This window comes from Salmo salar, chromosome ssa02 (genome assembly GCF_905237065.1).
Source record: "Salmo salar chromosome ssa02, Ssal_v3.1, whole genome shotgun sequence".
Lineage (NCBI taxonomy): Eukaryota > Metazoa > Chordata > Actinopteri > Salmoniformes > Salmonidae > Salmo > Salmo salar.
In genome coordinates this window covers 79,516,275-79,539,416 of record NC_059443.1, presented here as the reverse complement: position 1 = coordinate 79,539,416, position 23,142 = coordinate 79,516,275, and the positions used below count along the sequence as shown (strand labels likewise).

The following is a 23,142-nucleotide window of genomic DNA, read 5'->3' as shown; positions in this document are numbered from 1 at the left end:
GTACATGGTTCTAAAGCTGCTGTTCCCTCCTTCCACTAGGAGAGCATTATGAGGCTGTGATTGGTCTCCCTCCTCCTCTACTCCCGCCACCTGTCAGGGCCCCGTAGTACCTCTTTCTTCTTGGAGGGTGTCAAGAGGCTGTGATTCATCAGCTCTGTTTCCTCTCTACCAGCATTACTTGGCATGACATACCCCCCTTCTCCGTCAAGAGGCCATATAACTCCTCTACTGTCTCCTCCTCGTCGCTCTCCTCCCCCCTCTCGGTCTCCCTGGCTCTCAGGGCTCCCAGTAAGACCCTCAGCAGTGTATTCTCCTCCCCCGTCAAGAGGCCATATAACTCCTCTCGTCCCCTGTCTCCTCTTCGCTCTCCTCCTCCTCCCCCCTCCCCGTCTCCCTGGCTCTCAGGGCTCCCAGTAAGACCCTCAGCAGTGTATTCTCCTAGTCTCTAGCGTCCGTCTCCTCTCGCCTCTCCTCCCTCCTCCTCCTGACGACTCTTCTCCTTGTGCTGCTCCACTAGGCTCAGCCTCTCACGCTGCAGCTCGCCATTCTGGGCCTGCAGCAGTGCATTGTGGGTCTCCAGGGCCACGGCGTTGAAGGATAACCGCCGGTTGTCTCGCCATAGCTGGGCCAGTTGGTTGGAGAGGCGCTGGCGTGCACGATGTAATGTCTGGACTTCTCCTTGGAGAGCGCGGAACTCCGCCTTGAGGAGAACGTGAGGGTTAGGGTCGGATCCGTCTGCTTTCATTGGCTGGTGGGCGGAGTCGGAGTGCTTCAGGATGAAGCGTAATAGGGTGGGGAGAGTGATGGGCGTGTCCTCCGGGAACTTGACGGACAGGTGTTTCCTAAGAGACGAAGAGAATCAGGAAGTAACATAAGACTAGTTAGTCTAACTAAATGAGGCATGAGAGGCTGTGGAATATCTTTCCATATTAGTGAATCATAGCCAACAGGTCTGGTTCAGTACAAAGAGAACAGTGTATTCAACAACAGTCTGAGCAGGTCATGTACATACAGGTATGTGTTCTGTCTTACCTGTGTCTGGGGAACAGGAGGACAGAGGGGAAGTGATCCACCATGAACTCCCACGGCAGGTCGTTACGCGCCACGTTCACCCTACACACATGACGTCACATCCTGTTACTACAGGAAGTTTAACTGTAAACAGTTGAATATCAATGGAATGTAAAAAAAAAAACGAAATAAAACAGAAGTTAAATCAACAACCCAACACGAGTTGTTTCACAAAATAGAAAACTCACCCAGCCTGCCAGCCAGCCAGTCAACCAGCCAGCCAACCAGCCAGCCAACCAGCCAGCCAGTCAACCAGCCAGTCAACCAGCCAGCCAACCAGCCAGCCAGCCAGCCAGTCAACCAGCCAGCCAGCCAGCCAGCCAGTCAACCAGCCAGTCAACCAGCCAGCCAGTCAACCAGTCAACCAGCCAGCCAGTCAACCAGCCAGCCAGTCAACCAGCCAGTCAACCAGCCAGCCAGCCAGCCAGTCAACCAGCCAGCCAGTCAACCAGCCAGCCAGTCAACCAGCCAGCCTGCCAGCCAGCCAGCCTGCCAGCCAGCCAGTCAACCAGCCAGCCAGTCAACCAGCCAGCCAGTCAACCAGCCAGTCACCCAAGCTGCCAGTCACCCAAGCTGCCAGTCACCCAAGCTGCCAGTCACCCAAGCTGCCAGTCACCCAAGCTGCCAGTCAGTCAACCAGCCAGTCACCCAAGCTGCCAGTCAGTCAACCCTACCTGGCGATGGTGACGGTGCTGTTTCCATGGAACATTCTAGCCAGCTGGATGATAACGTGGTTTAGAACAGAGCAGTAGCCACACCACTGACTGTAGTAGAACAACACCACATCCTGGAGAACACAACATGTCAAATAGTCGTCATTTATCACATTCATGAAGAAAAGCCTTTACCACAGCCGTTTTATAGCCATAACCCCTGTCCATTCTAGAAACCAGTCTGAACTGAACAGCTAGAACATAACCCCTGTCCATTCTAGAAACCAGTCTGAACTGAACAGCTAGAACATAACCCCTGTCCATTCTAGAAACCAGTCTGAACTGAACAGCTAGAACATAACCCCTGTCCATTCTAGAAACCAGTCTGAACTGAACAGCTAGAACATAACCCCTGTCCATTCTAGAAACCAGTCTGAACTGAACAGCTAGAACATAACCCCTGTCCATTCTAGAAACCAGTCTGAACTGAACAGCTAGAACATAACCCCTGTCCATTCTAGAAACCAGTCTGAACTGAACAGCTAGAACATAACCCCTGTCCATTCTAGAAACCAGTCTAAACTGAACAGCTAGAACATAACCCCTGTCCATTCTAGAAACCAGTCTGAACTGAACAGCTAGAACATAACCCCTGTCCATTCTAGAAACCAGTCTAAACTGAACAGCTAGAACATAACCCCTGTCCATTCTAGAAACCAGTCTGAACTGAACAGCTAGAACATAACCCCTGTCCATTCTAGAAACCAGTCTAAACTGAACAGCTAGAACTAAGACATGTCTTTAAAGGTCTGTCAAATCAAACCACAGTTATTATGATGTTACACCAGTGTGAGGTGGGGCCCACCCACCCTCTCCCTCTCCTCCTCCCTCCCTGCTCCTCCCTCTCCCCCCCTGCTCCTCATTTTTCTCTCTCCTTTCTCCTCCTCTCTCTCCTGCTCCTCCTCGCTCCTCTCCCTCTCCCCTATCCCCTCCTGCTCCTCATTTTTCTCTCTCCTTTCTCCTCATTTTTCTCTCTCCTTTCTCCTCCTCTCTCTCCTGCTCCTCCTCTCTCTCCTGCTCCTCCTCTCACCTCCCTCTCTCCTCCCTCTCCCTCTCCCTGGCTGCCTCCTCTCTCTCACCCACCCTGTGAGGATCCATGACAGTACTAAGGAAAGAGGAGGTGGTCAGCTCTGAGATGAGGGGTCTCTTCTGGGGCCTCTCCTCCTCCTCCTCTCTCCTCCCCACTAGGCGTCTCTGCAGTGGGCTGTGGGGGGTGCTAAAGTTCCTGATGAACAACTCTGGAGGGGCAAGAAGACACACATATGTAAAGCTGGCTACTTTCCCCTAGACCAGACCTGGGTTCAAATACTATTAGAAATCTTTCAAATACTTTGCTTTAGCCTGCCTGGAGTGCCAGATGGGTGGGGTTTGCTGTTTCAGGACTTTTCTATTGGTCCATTAATCCAGGCAAGCTCAATCAAGCACAGCTGCAGAATGTTAAATGATTTCAAATGGCATTTAAACCCAGGTCTGTTTCCAACTAGATAGTGACTCTGTAACAGTAGCTAGTTGACCCAGTAACTCCCCAGTCTTACCCAGAGACTCTGTAACAGTAGCTAGTTGACCCAGTAACTCCCCAGTCTTACCCAGAGACTCTGTAACAGTAGCTAGTTGACCCAGTAACTCCCCAGTCTTACCCAGAGACTCTGTAACAGTAGCTAGTTGACCCAGTAACTCCCCAGTCTTACCCAGAGACTCTGTAACAGTAGCGGTTCCTCTGTGGTCCAGAACGTAGTGCACCTCATCCTTCAGGTTCACGATGGTCGCAAACGACCGTGCACCATCACCGGTCCCGTTGCCTAGCAACCTTCCTAACTCCCCCAGGCCACCGCCACCCATCTCGTTGTTGCCTAGCGCCCCGAGACGCACCGCCAGCGGCCAGTGGAGGGCGGAGTCCAGGATGTAGAACCTGAGCGTCTTATTTGTCCGACACCTCAGCCCTTTAAACACGCCTGCTTCCTGGTCCTGAGAGGACGGGGAGGAGTCCTGGGAGGAGGATGGTGAGGGAGGGGGTGTCCCTAACCCCTCGCTGTCTAGCCCTAGCCCCTGCTGTGGGGGCAGGGAAACCCCTAGCTGTCCCAGAGTTCTACAACAGGCACTATAGCGACCTGACGACGGGCTGTAGCTACTCAGGATGTTACTACAGGCAACCGTCGTTGCCGTCGCCGTCACAGCAACAGGTAGGCAGCATCGTCTGAGGTAGGACTGGAGCACGGCAGCACCACCTGATGTCTGGGAGGGGAAGGTGCAGTGGGGAGAGCGACCCGGATTGGACTGGTTGAGACAAAGCTCACACACCCTGGAGGTGGAGCCTGGGAGGGGGTGTGGCCTGGGCAGAACCACTGAGAGGCAGCAGAGAGGGGGGGACAGGGGCTGGGAGGGTCCACTGTAGTAGTAGTGGTCAGAGGGGTGGTGGTGGTGAGGGGAGTCGCTACAGGAATGGTAGCGAACCGCGACGTCTGCAATCTAGAAGGGGGTGGGGCGAAGAGTTCAATTAATGTGGCTATAAACACGGAGAGATTTAGAAATTCTCTTCTTCAGAGATCTACAGCCATCTAACTACATTCATCTAGATAGAACAATTCACAATGATGTTCCTGAGTCATGTTTTTTTCTTCATCACATCAAAATATTAAATGTTGTAATAAAATGTATTATTTTTTTATTGTAGTTGTAGTAGTGGTTGTTGTGTAAGGGTCGTCGTTGTCGTGGTGACTCACCTGCGTCAGCAGCAGGTCGGGGCCGGGCCCCAGGGGATTGTGGGGCAAGAAGAGCAGGAGGGCAGGGCCTTTGGTCAGTTCCTGCTCCAGGAGGCGGGACTTAGCGCCAGTCGGCGCCAGCCATTGGAGGACGGTCTCGCGGTGCTCAAAGACCCAGGAACAGATGCCTTCAGAGGTGAAGTTACGCTCCCAACTAGGGAAAATCTGAGGGGGGAGGGAGGAGGCGGGGGAGAGAGGGGACGGGAGGAGACGGGGGACAGGGAGACAGAAAGGAAGAGCTAAACCTCCATAGGAACAAATGACAGTTTATCCCTGAACATTTGACCCGACCAGGAGAAAGTCACTGTATCGCATTAGAGGAAACCAAGACTACTCTCAGGGCCGGCCTGCTGGTGGTCACTAGCAGAAGTGACTTTTCCCAGCAGATTAGGATAATTAACGTGGCAGGTTAGTAGAATTAGGTTAAGGTTAGGAAAAGGTTTAGGGTTAGCTCAAATGTCCCCCGACGCGACTCGAACATATCTATCTACAACCAGGTCTGCCCTGAGAACAGTCTTGGTTTCCACTAATGCAATGCTGCGAGAAACTCTGGGCCCCATCACCACTGAGCAGTGAGTAATTGAAGTGTCGGTAGACAGGGGTGTGTGTGTGGGTGTTGACTGACCAATGAGGAGTTGAAGTGTCGGTAGACAGGGGTGTGTGTGGGTGTTGACTGACCAATGAGGAGTTGAAGTGTCGGTAGACAGGGGTGTGTGTGTGGGTGTTGACTGACCAATGAGGAGTTGAAGTGTCGGTAGACAGGGGTGTGTGTGTGGGTGTTGACTGACCAATGAGGAGTTGAAGTGTCGGTAGACAGGGGTGTGTGTGGGTGTTGACTGACCAATGAGGAGTTGAAGTGTCGGTGCAGGTAGACAGTCTGGTCATCTCTGACAGAGATGGACTCTGCCACCTGTCTACTGGTCACCACCCCGAAACGCACCGCACCACGGAAGTCTGCAGCGGGGAAGAGCAAAGCACTTTCATTCATCCTTTATTAACGCAGGTTTGCCACTTATCAATTCTATAGTCACAGAACTAGAATGAGTAGAACAGGCCTTGCTATGGGCAGAGCTTCCAAGTCTTGTCTATTCATTCTATTTCAATGGCTATGACATTCTACTCCAGCAGCAAAGCCCAGCAAGTTGCAGTTATCAAAGAGACACTGGATTAGAGCATTTACATTTATCCATCTCCCATCAAGGAGAGGAAATCCAGAAATGTAATAACTGTAAAGTATTGGGACAACATGGATGTTAATGTTTAGCTTACCTCTCTTCAGGGCTTTAGGGAGTTAGCCAGTTAGCATGTAGCGGTTAGCTTACCTCTCTTCAAGGCCTGCAGAGCTGAGGAGAGGTATGTGATGTAGCCGGGAGGCTGAGGAGAAGAGCTGAACTGGAAATAACCCACTACCCCTGGCTGGGAGGCAGGAGAGGAGAACAGACAACAGACATGAAACACGTGACTTGGGTTGCAAAAATCCAGTAACTTCCTCAAAATTCAAAGGTTTTCCAGAAACCTTGGTTAGAGGATTTTGGATTTCCTGTTTATTCCCTCCTGATTCTGTGAATCCTCCAAACAGGATATCTGTTCAACCTGGGCATTATGGGAAAGGTACTGTGACATCACAGGTCACAGAACAGTAGAAGCAGTCAGCCATGTCAGAAAGACTCACTTTTATCTAGGTCATATCTACAGGCTAAACCCTGCTAGCAAAACAAACCAGGCTCTCTGTTGTGAGAGACAGAGGCACGACAGAAAGGATTCAACAGGAAACTGGCTAAGCAGCTCCTCAACACCATAACACCCTCCACCATACCGTACACTGCACCTGACCCACAGGTACACCACACCTAGCGGGCCACTCCCAAATGGCACCCGTTTCCCTATATAGTGTCCTACTGTTAACCATGGCCCTGTAGCACACGATAAAGGGAACCGGGTTCCATTTGAGATAGTGTCGCTCATTGTTACATAGAACTCTGTCTTTCTCTCTAACAACAGAACATAAGACCCAAAGCATAACACTCATTTCCTCTGATCTGTTTCTCAGCTCTACCTTCATTCTTATTCCCTTTAGCATCAACCCCTCCTCCCTCACCCCCCCCCATACCTCATGAAAAGACAGGAAGTCTTGTAGTGTGGCTCGTGATGGTAGGTATGTCAGTGGGGTGATGACTCTCAGGATGAACCTCTCTACATAGGAAGCCATGAACGGACCTTTGTATTCTATAGGGCCAAACCTCCAGAGACAAACAGGGGAGAGACAGATACAACAGGTCCTATGTACCAGGCATGTCAGAGTAGGAGAACCCATTTAGAACCAGACAGGGGAGAGACAGATACAACAGGTCCTATGTACCAGGCATGTCAGAGTAGGAGAACCCATTTAGAACCAGACAGGGGAGAGACAGATACAACAGGTCCTATGTACCAGGCATGTCAGAGTAGGAGAACCCATTTAGAACCAGACAGGGGAGAGACAGATACAACAGGTCCTATGTACCAGGCATGTCAGAGTAGGAGAACCCATTTAGAACCAGACAGGGGAGAGACAGATACAACAGGTCCTATGTACCAGGCATGTCAGAGTAGGAGAACCCATTTAGAGTCAGCCTTTAGATCAGAATGAAGATTACATGGACAGAGAGGGAATAATACCTCATCAAGGACACAACATAATATTATCACAATGACAGTAACACCCAAACAAGACACAAAATGAATACACTCTCCCTCGAGACACAAAATGAATAAACTATCTCCTTTACCTCCAGTGGAACAGATAGATGACAGGGTATAGATATAAAACAACTAGACTCTCCCCTTTACCTCTTGTAGAACAGGGTATAGATATAGAGCATCTAGACTCTCCCCTTTACCTCTTGTAGAACAGGTGGATGACAGGGTATAGATATAGAGCATCTAGACTCTCCCCTTTACCTCTTGTAGAACAGGTGGATGACAGGGTATAGATATAGAGCATCTAGACTCTCCCCTTTACCTCTTGTAGAACAGGTGGATGACAGGGTATTGGTAGAAGCTCTTCTGTTTCCTGCATTTCCCCTGGCTCCACCAACAGTTCACTGCCACAAACTGCACCTGTACAAACAGTGCAGACAGCAGAGACAGAATGAGACCACAGCACACCACCTGCACAGACAAGGAGTCACATTTATAAACAGCTTCACAATTTAATACAGTAACTCTGAGGTGTATCGAGTTGTGCTGTCTACAGTAGAAACAGACTGGCACCCAGACTATATAGCACCATATTGTAGCTGTGCAATAGACCAGGGGTGTATTCATTAGTCGAAAACCGTTGCAAATACATTTGGTCTGTTGCAAAACATTTTGCATTTGGTCTGTTGCAAAACATTTTGCAACAGAAACCGCGTCCTCCAAATGAAAAACATTTTGCAATGAAAACAAGTTTCTATACAACAAATTCAAGTAGGTCCCACCCTGTTTGCTTCCTGAGCAGTAAACGGTTTCCATTGCAAAAGGTTTTGCAACAGGCCAAACGTTTTGCAAAGGTCTGTGACTAATGAATACAACCCTGTTCTGAAATGTACTGTTCTGAACCATCCCTCAGCACTATAAGCCAGTCCACAATGTGCAGTTCCCTGCCTGTCTGGCCAGCCTCCGGGTGACCTCTTGGCGAGTGGCGATGGAGTGTGAGCGTGTGTTCCTGCGTGTATGTGTGCACGTTCCTGCGTGTGTGTGTTCTTGCGTGTGTATGTGTTCCTGCATGTGCGCGTTCCTGCGTGTGTGTGCGTGTGTTCCTGCGTGTGTGTGTGTGTGTGTGTGTGTACCTGTTTGACTAGCCTCCGTGCAACCTCCTGAACCTCGTGGCGAGCGGCGATGGAGTGAGCACACCAGGGAGCGTAGAAGAAGATGACAGACACCTCTGCCGCGCCCCTCAGCCTCTCTACCTGCTCCAGCTGACCCAGGTACAGGTCCACTACAGGGGCCTCGGCAGAGAAGAACCTCACCGGGGGACGCGCTGACGCAACCACATTCTTAGCCCGGCTAGGAGGGAGAAGAGGGATGGAAGGGGGTGGGTGTCCGAGAGAGGGAGAGAAAGACGCTAGGAAGAGACAGGAAGGACTTCTATACAAGTTGCTTATCACTTGTCTCGTCTTGAAATAAGTTGTGTGTAACAACATACATTGAGTCTTCTCTAGGCTTTCCTCATTCTAACATGTCAGTCCATCCATAACTGCTCAGTCTAAATGACAATTTAAATATTTAAATCTCCTAGGACCATAAGTGCTATGGACTCGGGGCTGCCACGGGAGAAACAATATTTAAATCTCCTAGGACCATAAGTATGTCTGACAGCCTGAAGACAGAATCTCTGACAACTGCTAGAAGTACAGGACGACACGGCAGACAGTCAGTCTCTGATGACAAGCAGCAGGACATGAGACAGGCGACTGGCAGACAGTCAGTCTCTGATGACAAGCAGTAGGACAATTAGGAGTACAACACATTTCTAATGCCTGGATTGAGGTACGTTTTCCGAGCCATATCTCGCACCGACTCCGTGGTGTGTTAATCTACACAGGAATGCTGTTCGACCCTAGTGCAGTTGTAATCAATCGGGTCAGATCTGATGGCTAACCATAACGTTAGCTATTGGAACACAGGCTGAAGTTGTAACGTTAACCAGCAGTTGGCTAGACAGATAACTAGATCAGGGGGTTTTACCTCTCCTCGGGGACCCCCAGTTGTTCCATGTATTTGATCTATTCTAGAGTTATCACACCTGATTCAACTTGTCAACGAATCATCAAGCCGTTGTGAATCAGGTGAGCTTGTTCAGGGCCACAACAAACCTGTGAAATGCCTGGGGGTTTGTCACTGAAAACCACGTATACCTGCCGGTAGATTACCAACCATCAGAATGATGATACCTACCTGCAGGTAAATGTAACGGCCAGTAGTAGCAGGACGCTCAGCAGTATCGCCCCGCAGACAAGCACTGGTCTCCGGGCCATCAGACTAGACACCTGCCTAAGAGACTGCCGCAGCCACCGAAGCATTACAGGGAACTACCCGGCTAGCCCTCCCATCGGATCTACACGCCCTGGCGGTACAAGGCCATTCAGCTAGTGGGCGGGGAGGTTGTATGAAGACTTGGCGATGCGCGGTAGGGTTATTGTAGGTTCCGTATGTTGCACATTTATCGTGTTTTAGGCAGAGTTTAGTTCAAACACGAACAAGCCAACCTTCCTTCCCCACGTAGACTTAGCTACTTCCGCAATGACGCTACTTCACGTCAAGGGAGCGTCGGGAAGTAATCGGTCAAATCTGAAAAGTAGAATCGTTCGAATTTGTGAAATTTGTCAAATAGGCAATCAGAACAAAAGTGTCTTAAAGTATGAATTTACTCCATTGCTTATAGTTCTGAATAGATACGTATTGCATCGTAAAAGTAAGGGGTTGTTGTTTTGTAAGGTTTCGTGTTATGAATTGCTTCGTTATTGTCAGATTGTCTCTCAAACTGCAAAACCGCAGCTGTCATATCTGTGGTATTACTGTCAAAGACCGCTAGGTCGGGTTCGTTCTCCACGGCAATGCTTGCTGGGTGTTCGGCATTGCAGCCGACTTTAAAGGCGAGACTGACTAATACAAATAATCTTGCATAATAAATACTCAATATTATTTGTAGATCAGTTAGTTGGTCACAATTGACCCCATCACGGTTTTGATGCAGTCATTTAAAAAAAAAAACGTTTATTTAAGTAGGCAGCGGGATAACTGCCTAGTCAGCTCGGGGATTCGATCCAACAATCTTTCGATAACTGGCCCAACGGTCTAACCACTAGGCTACCTGTCACCCCAAGTCCAACACGGCCAAAGTGTCCATGACCAAGAAAGGTGTATTCAATCACAGGTATCGCCTCCTGGGTGGATGCTGCCCTTAACCCCTGTCCTAAAATCGAAGTACATTCATTCTAACCTTAAACGGGTCGGGGGACTGGCCTAAGATCAGTTTCCGGGGCAACCAATTTCTTTTTAATCGCCTATGGCAGGAGTTCCCAAACCTTTTTGGCCCACGACCCCATTTTGATATCTGAAAATTCTCGCGAGCACAACCATGTTAAAAAACACATGTAATTAACAGCCAATGTTTCGTTTTTTATTTGGGGCTATGGCAGTCAATTGAAAAACATTCTAACAATATTTCTGATTGTCTTCTTAACTCACCACCACACACTTTAATGTGGGGCTATGACAGTCAATTGCAAATTAGTCTGACATAAATGTATACCACCACTAATGAGATGGGTGTGCTTGATGCATGTCGCCTCGAAGCTTCTCAAAGTCAGGATCAACCTGGATCGATATTGTGTTTTAATGCAGAGGATAGCACTGAATCCAGCTTCACACATATGAGCTGGCAAAGGGTAGCCTATCATACGTTTTATGGTGCTTTCAAGACAACTGGGAACTCGGAAAAATACGAGGTCAAATCATGACGTCAGTGATCTTCAGGTCGAAAAAGTCGGAGCTCGGAGCCCTAGAAAGATGTTGGAATTCCGAGTTGGATGACCGTTAAACGATTTTCCCGTCGGAGTTCGTTTCTTTCCGAGTTCTCAGTTGTCTTGAATGCACTGAAGTCAGAGATTTCCGAGTTCACAGTTGTTTTGAACGCGTCATTAATGCTCAGAGGGAGAGGGCAGGGTATTGGTTATGGTTTGATGTACATAGTTTACAATCGAAGTTACCTGCTGCAGTACATCGCCGAGTTCTGTGCTCAGCCCTTTTTCAAGCCTGTTGCTCTCAATGTATCATACAATGCGTCCATACGGCAGAGGGAGACACCCTGATAACTAGAGTGCAGAGGCCTGCCCGCTGTCCCACCATAGATGTAGCACCATCTGTGCAAATGCCCACGATTCGATCCCATATGGAAACTGTTTTTCTTCAATTCATGCTCGGGAATCGTGAAACATAACAATATGTCATCGAAAATAGCATCCCCTGACATGTATAGCGAACAAAAGCATGGGCATCTAGGTCCTCACAGCTAACGGCCATTTGGACAGCATAAACTGGGGAGTTTTTGATTCGTTCAGTCAGAACATAAATACTTCGTTTAGTAATGTTATCTAACAAAGGTATTGGTGTGAGTTTCTGTGACTCTGCCTCGCCACAAATTGTTTTCGCCATATCAGTTGCGACCGGTAATATCAAAGTCAATATAAAATATCAATAGTGTTGTGGTTTCACAGCGTAGTGGGCCTAGCCATTCACTGTGGGAACGATTAAAGTGCAACGGTCAAGTGCGGCCTTTGGCCTTTTCGCGTGATCTAAGGGCGCTCTTTGATTTAATTTGATCTTTTAGATTTGAAAAATGTTCATTTGGATTTTTAAGGTTGATCACATTACAATGATTTTGAAATACAAATACAATATTATAATTAAAAAGAAAGGAGTACCAAGGCACTCTTCATATAATTGATTAAAATGCCTTTATTAGTATGGCATGTTCAATAGAAACAATGTTTTTTTTTAATCCGACGCGTTTCGGCTGCATGGCCTTCGTCAGGGAGTACAAATAAATAATACAATGTTCTCTTTTTAACAGCTTTTCCAATTAGCCCTAGTGTGAAGAGGGAGTGGTTAAAATTGATTGGACACACCTAGTAAGCAATACTATACACACTTTAAAGTGAAATACTGTAGCTATGATATCAGGGGGAGGAAGAAATCAAGACTATCCAACCACACAGAGCAGGACCAGAACAAGGCTGTGATCAACATTTCTGGAGAACCCCTTTCTGATAATTGCGTAAGGGTATTGTCTAAAGGACTGTCCTTTGCCCCCACATACTCAACTAATGAATTTAATACAAAGATTGACCTATTTAGTTTCTACAGGAATCTACATTGGTACAAGCAAAACATCTCTCCAACTACAGACGCCAGTGTCTCAGGTCAGGCAGTTTCTGTGCCCTCAAAAACACCTTTTAAGCCCAAGTCCACCTTTTGTCCCATCGTCCAGAATGCCACACTAAATACATTTGCCAAGAAGGTGAATTTTGATGTGGAGAATCTGTTTAAGGGTAAAATTGACTCCAACCAAACACGACGTAACCTTTCTAAGACAGAGAGGGATGCAGTTGAATCATTGTCCAAAAATGAACGGGTTGTGGTTAAAAAAGCAGACAAAGGTGGCGCTACAGTAGTGTGGAGTAAAGACAAATATGTGACAGAAGCCTACCGTCAATTAGACAATGATGAATTCTACCAATCTCTTACCTTCAACCCTACAGAGGACCTAAAAATTGAATTGAAAGGGATCCTCACAGAAGCTAAGGAGAATGGCTACATTTCAGACAATGAGTTCGAATTTCTTTTCAATGGCAGTCCGCGTATGGCTTCTTTTCACCTTCTTCCAAAAGTCCACAAAAATCTTGAATATCCCCCAGGCAGGCCAGTCATTAGTGGTAATGAAAGTCTGACAGAACCCATCTAAGTACATTGATTACTTTATTAAGCGTTTTCTGACGTCACTCCCAGCCTATCTTCAAGATACCACAGATGTGTTGAACAAAATTAAGGAATTCAACAATATAGGTACAGCTTCCTTTTTAGTCACCATGGATGTGGAGTCTCTATACACCACCATTGAACATGAACAAGGTTTGGCAGCTATGGACCATTTCTTGAGTACCCGACTTGAGACTGAGATGCCTCCTACAGAATTCATTGTCTCACTGACTGAATGGACTTAATCATAACATCTTTATCTTTCAGGACCGTATTTTTAAACAGGTCAAAGGATGTGCCATGGGAGCTTGCTACAGCCCTTCCTACGCTGGTTTGTACTTGGGTAAATGGGAAAATGACTTCATTTTGGATCCTTCTAATAACCATTTCTTTGACCGGATTATATGGTGGGGACGCTATATTGATGATGTTTGCCTTTTTTGGTCCGGCTCAGAAGATGAACTTATTTCCTTCCACCAATACCTTAACAGCATTAACCCTAACATCAAACTAACTATGGAGTACAGCAAGGATAACATTCATTTTTTGGACCTCGACATCAGTAAAAATGATAAAGGTTGTTTGCACACATCAATCTTTAGGAAGCCTACAGATGGGAATACCATTCTGAGGGCAGACAGCTTTCACCCCCAAAGGCTCAAAGAGAATATTCCATATGGCCAATTCCAAAGAGTCCGCAGAATTTGCGATCAGGAAACAGACTATAGTGTCAAATCTGCTGAATTGGAGAATCGCTTCTTGAATCGGGGCTACAGCGTCCAGGTCCTGAAAGATGCAGGTATAAGGGCTGGATTACTTGACAGAGAGAACTTGTTGCGAAGGGGAGTGCGTCGTGAAGCATCAGAGAGAGTATTTTGTTACAAAATACAGCACTGAAGCAGAGAACATTAAAAGAATCATTAGAAATAATTGGGGAATCATCCAAAGTGATACGCTACTACGCCAAGTCTTTCCTGAGCCACCAGTCATAAGCTTTAAGAGATGTCCTACCCTAAAGCACAAATTAGTCCACAGCTATCTTCCGGGTGACTCTCAAAAAACTTGGCTTGGCCACAAACCCAAGGGCTCTTTTAAATGTAACCAGTGCAACCATTGCAGAAATATTGCACAGAAAAAGTATTTTGTTGATACAGCTTCCAAAATGGAGTATTACGTCAAGCATTTCATTAACTGCAAAACCACTCATGTCATCTATAGATTGGAGTGTTGGACGGACAAAGAGACGCCTTCAAGATCGCCTAGCGGAACACAAATACGCCATACGGGTAGGCAATGAAGACTACCCCATGGCAAGGCACTACACGTCCTTACACCATGGCAACCCTGCCTCCCTACAAGCTATGGGTATTGATCATATCCCGGCCTCTATTAGAAAAGGGGACCGTCTTAAACAGTTAAACCAAAGGGAAAGTTTGGGGATTTACAAACTACAGGCCACTAAATACCTGGGTTTAAATGAAGATATGGATTTCTCACCCTTCCTGTAGGGTTGTGATGGGTCCATTTGCTGTCATCTAGTGGACATTTTGTCAATTGCCCTCAGCTATGTTTAGACTCTTGTTGTTCATGTTTTGCTGTGTTCTAGTGTACTATGGAATGTATTGCTTTCTTATTCTTGACACTTCTCCCAGACATATTTAAGGTTAGAACTACCCTTCTAAGTGTTCTGATACTTCTAGCTTGGAGTTAAATTTTTATGATAACATAGCTACAGTATTTCACTTTAAAGTGTGTATAGTATTGCTTACTAGGTGTGTCCAATCAATTTTAACCACTCCCTCTTCAAATTAGGGCTAATTGGAAAAGATGTTAAAAAGAGAACATTGTATTATTTCTTTGTACGAAGGCCATGCAGCCGAAACGCGTCGGATTTTTAAAAACATTGTTTCTATTGAACATGCCATACTAATAAAGGCATTTTAATCAATTATATGAAGAGTGCCTTGGTCCTCCTTTCTTTTTGAAGACCAATTCACCCCTTTTACCAAAGAGCACCTTCTGTCTACCAACATTTACTTTTGTGTACCTCAGTAGCGCTTCCCTTCCTCCTCTTTCTTCAATATTGTATGCTATTTATTGTACATACTGTATATAGCTTTTTTCTTCCGGATTTTGTCAATTCTCCCGCACAGTGGCGATTTCATGATGTAAATCTTAGTGGGGCAAACAAAAGAAATGTGGGATGCATGCCAGCAGAGCCACTACACAACACTAAACAATACCTTAATTGCACTATAACGGTGACAAACGGTGCCCTCAAACTGTTAAGGTCTACATAAAGCTGTCCCAACGCCTCACCTTGTGAAGGTGGCGCAGCGGTCCTTTGTGGGCAAATTTTGTCATCAAAGTCTGGCGTTCTCTGTATTTATGGTGGGAACTCGAAAAACAAAACACACTGCCACTCCATTCGTTCGTGGTTGCTTTGCAATGCTTGCAGTTAGCCACTGATTCCTTCCAAACGATTCATTGTTGAATTTGCTATTTCCAGCTTGTTGTGTAATCTTTATGTTCAATGGCCGATAATTTCTCTTCATTATTTCTCTTAATATGACAAGGATTAAAAAGGATTTGCCAGTAGATTGTCGACTGTCATGATGACTGCTAACTAATATTTTGAAAGTAAGATGTTGACATGATCAGTCCAATCAAAGCTACCATACATATAACGTGATTTGTCATTCATTAAAAAAAGGACAAAAAATGGGATCAAAACTGAATGATGGTCGCCACTGCTCCCGCAACCCCATTTTCATATCAGGCGACCGCACATGGAGTCGCGACCCCTAGTTTGGGAAACGCGGTCCTAAACTGACGCGTTCTAGAACAGTAGACCATTACTAGGCGCGTGGTTTGCATGGAGATGTCTGCTTTATACTTCGCTTTGCTGCTGTTATCGGGTAAGTGTTCTGTTCTCTTTCACAAAAGTAGTTTTACACAATTGTATCTAAACAGCAGCATTGATGTCAAATTGTATTGCGTGGTTATTTTCAGAAAAGCAAAAAAGCTGTGCGTAAATTGGAGTAGGTGCACATATGCCCAAAGTGGTGAAGGCTATAGGCTGTCAATAAAAGGGATTTTCATCCTTTTCGACACAAAACAGTTTTATATATGTATTTGTCATACAGGTGAATCCCACAGTGGTGTTCCTGCATTGTACAGCAGACTGTTGTCTGGTCTATATAGGACAGCCTACAGAGCAGAGGAAAGTTGACGTGTGCGTGTTAGAATCCTACAGCAATATGAGAACATTTCTCCAAAAACAATTTAGTTTGTTGTACACTGTAGCCTGTGTGTGTTTTGTCTCTCTGCAAGTATACACACACTCACAGCGGTTATAGTTAATACATCAACCGTTTATTTAACAATACCTATTACAATCTAAATTTAGAGCATGTTATCGACGGGATAACCAGATCTTATGAAGGGACTGAGTTAGCGACAACACCGACCGTCACCTCACCGTTACCAGAGCGGTGGCGGCGGCGGGACAAGCGCGGCTTGTTGGACTTGGCGGGCGTCGTTAAATGCAGCACTGGGAGGTCGGCGGTGGCTTACATCATGTATGGATGTTACTGCGGGCTGGGAGGCCAGGGATGGCCCCGAGACAAGGCTGACTGGTGAGTACCATCACACACACACACAGCTACTACTGGACAAGGACTGGTTGGCCCTGGTCCAAAGTCTCCTAGGTCTCAGCACTTAGCCCTGGTGTAAATACAGCTGTGGCTTGGCACAAACCCGGTTGGCACCAACTCTGATTTCTAAATCCATCCACAGACCATGAATATCTACAAACAGTAATTTCATGCTGTAATGTGGTGTCTGTCTGCCAGGGCCGGTTACATGAACATCCACAAACAGTCATTTCATCCTGTAATGTGGTGTCTGTCTGCCAGGGCCGGTTACATGAACATCCACAAACAGTCATTTCATCCTGTAATGTGGTGTCTGTCTGCCAGGGCCGGTTCCAGGCATAAGCAACATAAGTGGTGGCTTTTGGCCCCACCCAAAAAATACATATATTTGTATTTTATTTTAGGAACTCAGTCGGTGTCTCAACTTCCTGTTGAGAGTTAGAATAGGTGTACAGTTTGAGATTTTGTGGTACAGCAGAAGTTTTTCTATTGTTTTGTCAGTCACTGACAGACACTCAATAGCCGATGTCAGCTAACAAATTTCAGATTGGTAAATTAGTCTAACCAGTAATCTAAACTTGTAGGAATCATGGCCAAATACCGGCTGGGCATTCAGGGCACGTGCCCAGGGGGCCTAACCTCCAGTGGGCCCCAATTCATTTTGTTAGTCACACTCACAGATATCATTAAAGGTGCAATATGTAGAAATCGCTCAGCCATTTTCTGGTTGCTAAAATTCTAATAGTTTGCCTAATAGTTTACCAAATCTCGGGTTAGGACCCCCAAAAGGCTAGATCCGGCCCTGCTGTCTCCTATCCCATGGCCAACAGCTAGTTTCTCAGACCCTCGATTTTGAGCTTGGAAAAATATGCTGAATTCTGCTTTGTTGATGAGCTACTACATAGACAAGAGGAAAAATATGGACTGAATTCTGCTTTGTTGATGAGCTACTACATAGTCCGAGGCTGAAGAGAACACAACCCAAAGCCATTGTCCTCACATAATGGATTGTATAGCAGACTGGATTTACATAATTTCTCAAAGTGCTTTATACATTGTACCAGAGTTAACTCCCATCAACAACATGATTTTGTTGTTTTCTGTCCACAAGGTGCTGTCACAAGCATGACTGTTGCTATGGGAAGGCTGAGGATCTGGGTTGTCAGACCAAGACAGACAAGTACCAGTGGACCTGTGAGAACAAGATGTCAAACTGCGGTATGAACTACACATCCCATAATGCAGCACTGTATTTCTGTACTCCTAAGCACTCTCTGGGATAGTGGTTCATCATTATGCCTAACCTTAAATGAAAAGCTAAAAGCACATTTATGATATAGCCAATATTGACTTTGTGGTTGTGGTAACAACTGTGGATACAAGCTGTATTTCCAGGTCTGAAGCCAAGGGGCAATTTTCCACCGATAATGTGAAAAAGTACAGTTCTATTGTATTCTATTTTAGTCCTATTGCATTCTAAGAGTTCTAAATTCCACCCTGTCTGTTCTGTCCGGTGGTTCTAGAGTCTCTCAAGGACAGGTGTGACAAGATTCTGTGCAGGTGTGACCGGGAGGCGGCCAGGTGTCTGAGGAGAGCTCCCTTCATCCCTAAATACTCTGTCTGGCCTGACTTCATGTGTGGATACGAACAGCCCACCTGTCCCCGTCACTGATGCTGTTACAGTGTGTGTGTGTGAGAGAGAGACTAGTGTTTTCTCAGGTTTGTCCTGGCTAGTGGTGTGTGTATAATAAAGACCTACAGTGCTTGACTGTACCCACTGCCCATGTGATTCATGGGTCTGATTAACAGTGTGATTGTATCACCATGACAGACCTGGTGGGGGTGTACCAGTAAGTCCATGACTGAGGACTCAAACAGCAGCTCTATAAACAGGTTGTAGTCTGACATTTTCAATGTACAAAGAAAACAGTAAGGACATTATTCTAATGGCATGTGTGTGTTAGAATCCCACAGCAAGATGACGGCATTGCTCCAAAACAAAGCCATCAGATTGTTGGCATGTGCATGTTAGAATCTAATGGCGTGATTTCATCTGTAGGCCTAAAAGAAAAATACATTCTCTCATTTCATCTGTAGGACAAATCTTTGGAACAAACACAAAGTTTCATCACAAAAAAAAAGAAAAGCATTTTATTAATTTGTTTGCTAAGTCTTCATTTTTTGGAGAAACCAGAACAACCCAGGTAATGCAGCAGAGGGAATCACAGTCAAATCAAATTTTGTTTGTCACATACACATATTTAGCAGATGTTATTGCAGGTGTAGCAAAATGCTTGTGCACCCTAACCCTGGTAACTTGTCAGAGGGAATCAGTGCACCAGAAGTAGTACTACCAGTTTCATTTAAAGGGACATTCCACCGCTGTTCAACCTCTCCAGTATACAACTTAGTTTGTCCCGAATGGCATCCCTTATATTTAACCAGGCAAGTCAGTTAAACACATTCTTATTTACAATGACGGCCTAGGAACAGTGGGTTAACTGCCTTGTTCAGGGGCAGAACGACAGATTTTCACCTTGTCAGCTCGGGGATTCGATCTAGCAACCTTTCGGGTTACTGGCCCAACACTAACCACTAGGCTACCTGCCACCCCTATATAGACCACTACTTGTGGAATTCCTCTAAATGAAAAAATAAATCAGAATAACATTTTTAAAAGAAAGATATTTAATAATTCAATCTACGCAATTAGAAACAACCAACCGCAGGACAGGTGGGACAGAATACCGCAAAAAATGAACCCATTCATGGACAATTAAACAAAATGACAATTTAAAACAACATTTTAACATTTTGTCACATACAAACATAAAACATCCTTCAGGCCATTGGTTACATGAGAGGGACCAATGAAGCGATAGCCCTTTTATGTTAAACAATGGAGTCCCACCTGTCCTAGTGTTCATCCCAAATGGCACCCTATTGCCTATGTAGTGCACTATTTTTGACCAAAGCCCTATGGCTTACCCTCTAGGCCTTGGTCAAAAGTAGTACACTACATAGGGAAGAGGTTGCCATTTGGGACGAACTCTCAAACAGGTGATTTCCTTAAATTGAAAATGACAACAGTTGGATATCGCCATGTTTAAACTCTTTCTGAATGCAGGAAGTAGAAATTGTTATTATTTACTATTACCATCTGAAACTCAAGTGCGTAACTCTTTTTTTTTTTAAAGTAACTCCTTGTAAATAAAAAAGGCATATGTGTTGCCTTCCAACAAGACAAGCTGAGCTAGCTCCACATCACCATGGAAACAGAATGAAGTGGCACCCTATTCCCTATGTAGTGCACTACTTTTGACCAGACGTTCTGGTCAATATAGTGCACACTGCACTATATAGGGAATAGGACAGGGTGCCATTCGGAACGCAGACAGAATAAAACTAACAAGAACCTGGGCCCGTATTCACTAAGGTTCTCAGAGTTAGAGTGCTGATCTAGGATCAGTTTTGAGATCAATCAATATGATTATGGATCATCATTTAGATTATAATGAATGCGATTTTATGGACGGGGAGGGAATCTGATTCTAGAACATCATTTAGATCATAATGAATGAGATTATATGGACGGGGAGGGAATCTGATTCTAGATCAGTACTCCAACTCTGACACGCTGTGTGAATAGGGCAGGGCTCTCCAACCCTGTTCCTGGAGAGCTACCATCCTGTAGGTTTGATCTCCAACCCTGTTCCTGGAGAGCTACCATCCTGTAGGTTTTATCTCCAACCCTGTTCCTGGAGAGCTACCATCCTGTAGGTTTTATCTCCAACCCTGTTCCTGGAGAGCTACCATCCTGTAGGTTTTATCTCCAACCATTTTCCTGGAGAGCTACCATCCTGTAGGTTTTATCTCCAACCATTTTCCTGGAGAGCTACCATCCTGTAGGTTTTATCTCCAACCCTGTTCCTGGAGAGCTACCATCCTGTAGGTTTTATCTCCAACCCTGTTCCTGGAGAGCTACCATCCTGTAGGTTTTATCTCCAACCATTTTCCTGGAGAGCTACCATCCTGTAGGTTTTATCTCCAACCATTTTCCTGGAGAGCTACCATCCTGTAGGTTTTATCTCCAACCCTGTTCCTGGAGAGCTACCATCCTGTAGGTTTTATTTCCAACCCTGTTCCTGGAGAGCTACCATCCTGTAGGTTTTATCTCCAACCATTTTCCTGGAGAGCTACCATCCTGTAGGTTTTATCTCCAACCCTGTTCCTGGAGAGCTACCATCCTGTAGGTTTTATTTCCAACCCTGTTCCTGGAGAGCTACCATCCTGTAGGTTTTATCTCCAACCATTTTCCTGGAGAGCTACCATCCTGTAGGTTTTTATCTCCAACCCTGTTCCTGGAGAGCTACTGTCCTGTAGGTTCATGCCAACCCTAATCTAGCACACCTGATTCTAGTAATTCTGGTTGATAAGATGAATCAGGTTAGTTGCAACTGGGGTTGGAGTGAAAACCTACTGGATAGTAGCTTTCCAGGAACAGGGTTATTACAGTTATTACCACTGACCACCATAACAGAATCATATCAATCCTCTCTACAGTTATTACCACTGACCACCATAACAGAATCATATCCAGCCTCTCTACAGTTATTACCACTGACCACCATAACAGAATCATATCAATCCTCTCTACAGTTATTACCACTGACCACCATAACAGAATCATATCAATCCCCTCTACAGTTATTACCACTGACCCCCATAACAGAATCATATCAATCCTCTCTACAGTTACCACTGACCACCATAACAGAATCATATCAATCCTCTCTACAGTTATTACCACTGACCACCATAACAGAATCATATCCAGCCTCTCTACAGTTATTACCACTGACCACCATAACAGAATCATATCCATCCCCTCTACAGTTATTACCACTGACCACCATAACAGAATCATATCAAGCCTCTCTACAGTTATTACCACTGACCACCATAACAGAATCATATCAAGCCTCTCTACAGTTATTACCACTGACCACCATAACAGAATCATATCAATCCTCTCTACAGTTATTACCACTGACCACCATAACAGAATCATATCAATCCTCTCTACAGTTATTACCACTGACCACCATAACAGAATCATATCCAGCCTCTCTACAGTTATTACCACTGACCACCATAACAGAATCATATCCAGCCTCTCTACAGTTATTACCACTGACCACCATAACAGAATCATATCAATCCTCTCTACAGTTATTACCACTGACCCCCATAACAGAATCATATCAATCCTCTCTACAGTTATTACCACTGACCCCCATAACAGAATCATATCCAGCCTCTCTACAGTTATTACCACTGACCCCCATAACAGAATCATATCCAGCCTCTCTACAGTTATTACCACTGACCCCCATAACAGAATCATATCAATCCCCTCTACAGTTATTACCACTGACCACCATAACAGAATCATATCAATCCCCTCTACAGTTATTACCACTGACCACCATAACAGAATCATATCAATCCTCTCTACAGTTATTACCACTGACCACCATAACAGAATCATATCAATCCTCTCTACAGTTATTACTACTGACCACCATAACAGAATCATATCAATCCCCTCTACAGTTATTACCACTGACCACCATAACAGAATCATATCCAGCCTCTCTACAGTTATTACTACTGACCACCATAACAGAATCATATCAATCCTCTCTACAGTTATTACTACTGACCACCATAACAGAATCATATCAATCCCCTCTACAGTTATTACTACTGACCACCATAACAGAATCATATCAATCCCCTCTACAGTTATTACTACTGACCACCATAACAGACAAACACACAACCTCTTACCTTCAATATGAATTACCCTCATTATATATATTTATAAACTAGGTGATTCGAGCGCTGAATGCTTATTGGCTGACAGCCGTGGTATATCAGACCGTATACCACAGTATGACACAATTACATTGGTAACCAGTTTATAATACCATTAAGGCTCCTCGGGGGTCTGTGGTATTTTTTTATTTAACCTTTGTTTAATTAGGCAAGTCAGTTAAGAACAAATTCTTATTTACAATGACGGCCTAGGAACAGTGGGTTAACTGCCTTGTTCAGGGGCAGAACGACAGATTTCTTACCTTGTCAGCTCGGGGATTCGATCTAGCAACCTTTCGGTTACTGGCCCAACACTAACCACTAGGCTACTCCGCGATGCGTCGTGCCTAAGAACAGCCCTTAGCCGTGGTATATTGGCTATATACCACACCCCCTCGTGCCTAAGAACAGCCCTTAGCCGTGGTATATTGGCCATATACCACACCCCCTCTGGCCTTATTGCTTAAATATACCATTTTAATTAAGACATTAGGAGAAACCATCCAATATTATATAGAACTTGGTCTGAGTCCCCAATGGTAACCCATTCCCTATATAGTG

At 45.4% G+C, this 23,142-nt stretch overlaps 3 protein-coding genes across 3 annotated transcripts; 1 reads left to right on the top strand and 2 right to left on the bottom strand.

Annotated features, from left to right (window-relative positions):
• Positions 1-445: 445 nt before the first annotated feature.
• On the bottom strand, positions 446-9,816 carry txndc11 (thioredoxin domain containing 11). Its single transcript, XM_045713299.1, has 12 exons — positions 9,464-9,816; positions 8,356-8,572; positions 7,545-7,642; positions 6,654-6,783; positions 5,866-5,959; positions 5,385-5,497; positions 4,505-4,708; positions 3,473-4,250; positions 2,868-3,022; positions 1,746-1,858; positions 1,033-1,113; positions 446-842 (listed from the first exon to the last, which is right to left on the bottom strand). The coding sequence occupies exons 1-12, from the start codon at positions 9,586-9,588 to the stop codon at positions 446-448; spliced, it is 2,505 nt and encodes an 834-aa protein (XP_045569255.1). The 5' UTR covers positions 9,589-9,816.
• A 6,057-nt stretch (positions 9,817-15,873) lies between these two features.
• LOC106593742 (phospholipase A2) lies at positions 15,874-18,474 on the top strand. The gene is made up of 4 exons (XM_014185120.2): positions 15,874-15,963; positions 16,455-16,683; positions 17,813-17,919; positions 18,225-18,474. Exons 1-4 carry the CDS (start codon positions 15,921-15,923, stop codon positions 18,371-18,373), a joined length of 528 nt encoding a protein of 175 aa, XP_014040595.1. The 5' UTR covers positions 15,874-15,920; the 3' UTR covers positions 18,374-18,474.
• A 2,498-nt stretch (positions 18,475-20,972) lies between these two features.
• Positions 20,973-22,869, bottom strand: LOC123731543 (uncharacterized). The gene is made up of 2 exons (XM_045710798.1): positions 22,527-22,869; positions 20,973-22,478 (listed from the first exon to the last, which is right to left on the bottom strand). The coding sequence occupies exons 1-2, from the start codon at positions 22,574-22,576 to the stop codon at positions 21,149-21,151; spliced, it is 1,380 nt and encodes a 459-aa protein (XP_045566754.1). The 5' UTR covers positions 22,577-22,869; the 3' UTR covers positions 20,973-21,148.
• Between the last annotated feature and the right edge of the window lie 273 nt (positions 22,870-23,142).

What these genes read in the sequence shown, in the direction of transcription:
- LOC106593742 (XM_014185120.2), top strand. Translation starts at nt 15,921, where the DNA reads ATGGAGATGTCTGCTTTATACTTCGCTTTGCTGCTGTTATCGG. An exon ending in CGCTTTGCTGCTGTTATCGG is followed by an intron (nt 15,964 to 16,454) that starts GTAAGTGTTCTG and finishes ATCTAAATTTAG; the next exon opens with AGCATGTTATCGACGGGATA. An exon ending in GAACAAGATGTCAAACTGCG is followed by an intron (nt 17,920 to 18,224) that starts GTATGAACTACA and finishes CGGTGGTTCTAG; the next exon opens with AGTCTCTCAAGGACAGGTGT.
- txndc11 (XM_045713299.1), bottom strand. Translation starts at nt 9,588, where the DNA reads ATGCTTCGGTGGCTGCGGCAGTCTCTTAGGCAGGTGTCTAGTCTGATG. An exon ending in CCGACCTGCTGCTGACGCAG is followed by an intron (nt 4,251 to 4,504) that starts GTGAGTCACCAC and finishes ACCCCCTTCTAG; the next exon opens with ATTGCAGACGTCGCGGTTCG. An exon ending in AGCACCGTCACCATCGCCAG is followed by an intron (nt 1,114 to 1,745) that starts GTAGGGTTGACT and finishes TCATGTGTGTAG; the next exon opens with GGTGAACGTGGCGCGTAACG.
- LOC123731543 (XM_045710798.1), bottom strand. Translation starts at nt 22,576, where the DNA reads ATGAGGGTAATTCATATTGAAGGTAAGAGGTTGTGTGTTTGTCTGTTA. An exon ending in TTGTGTGTTTGTCTGTTATG is followed by an intron (nt 22,479 to 22,526) that starts GTGGTCAGTAGT and finishes GATTCTGTTATG; the next exon opens with GTGGTCAGTAGTAATAACTG.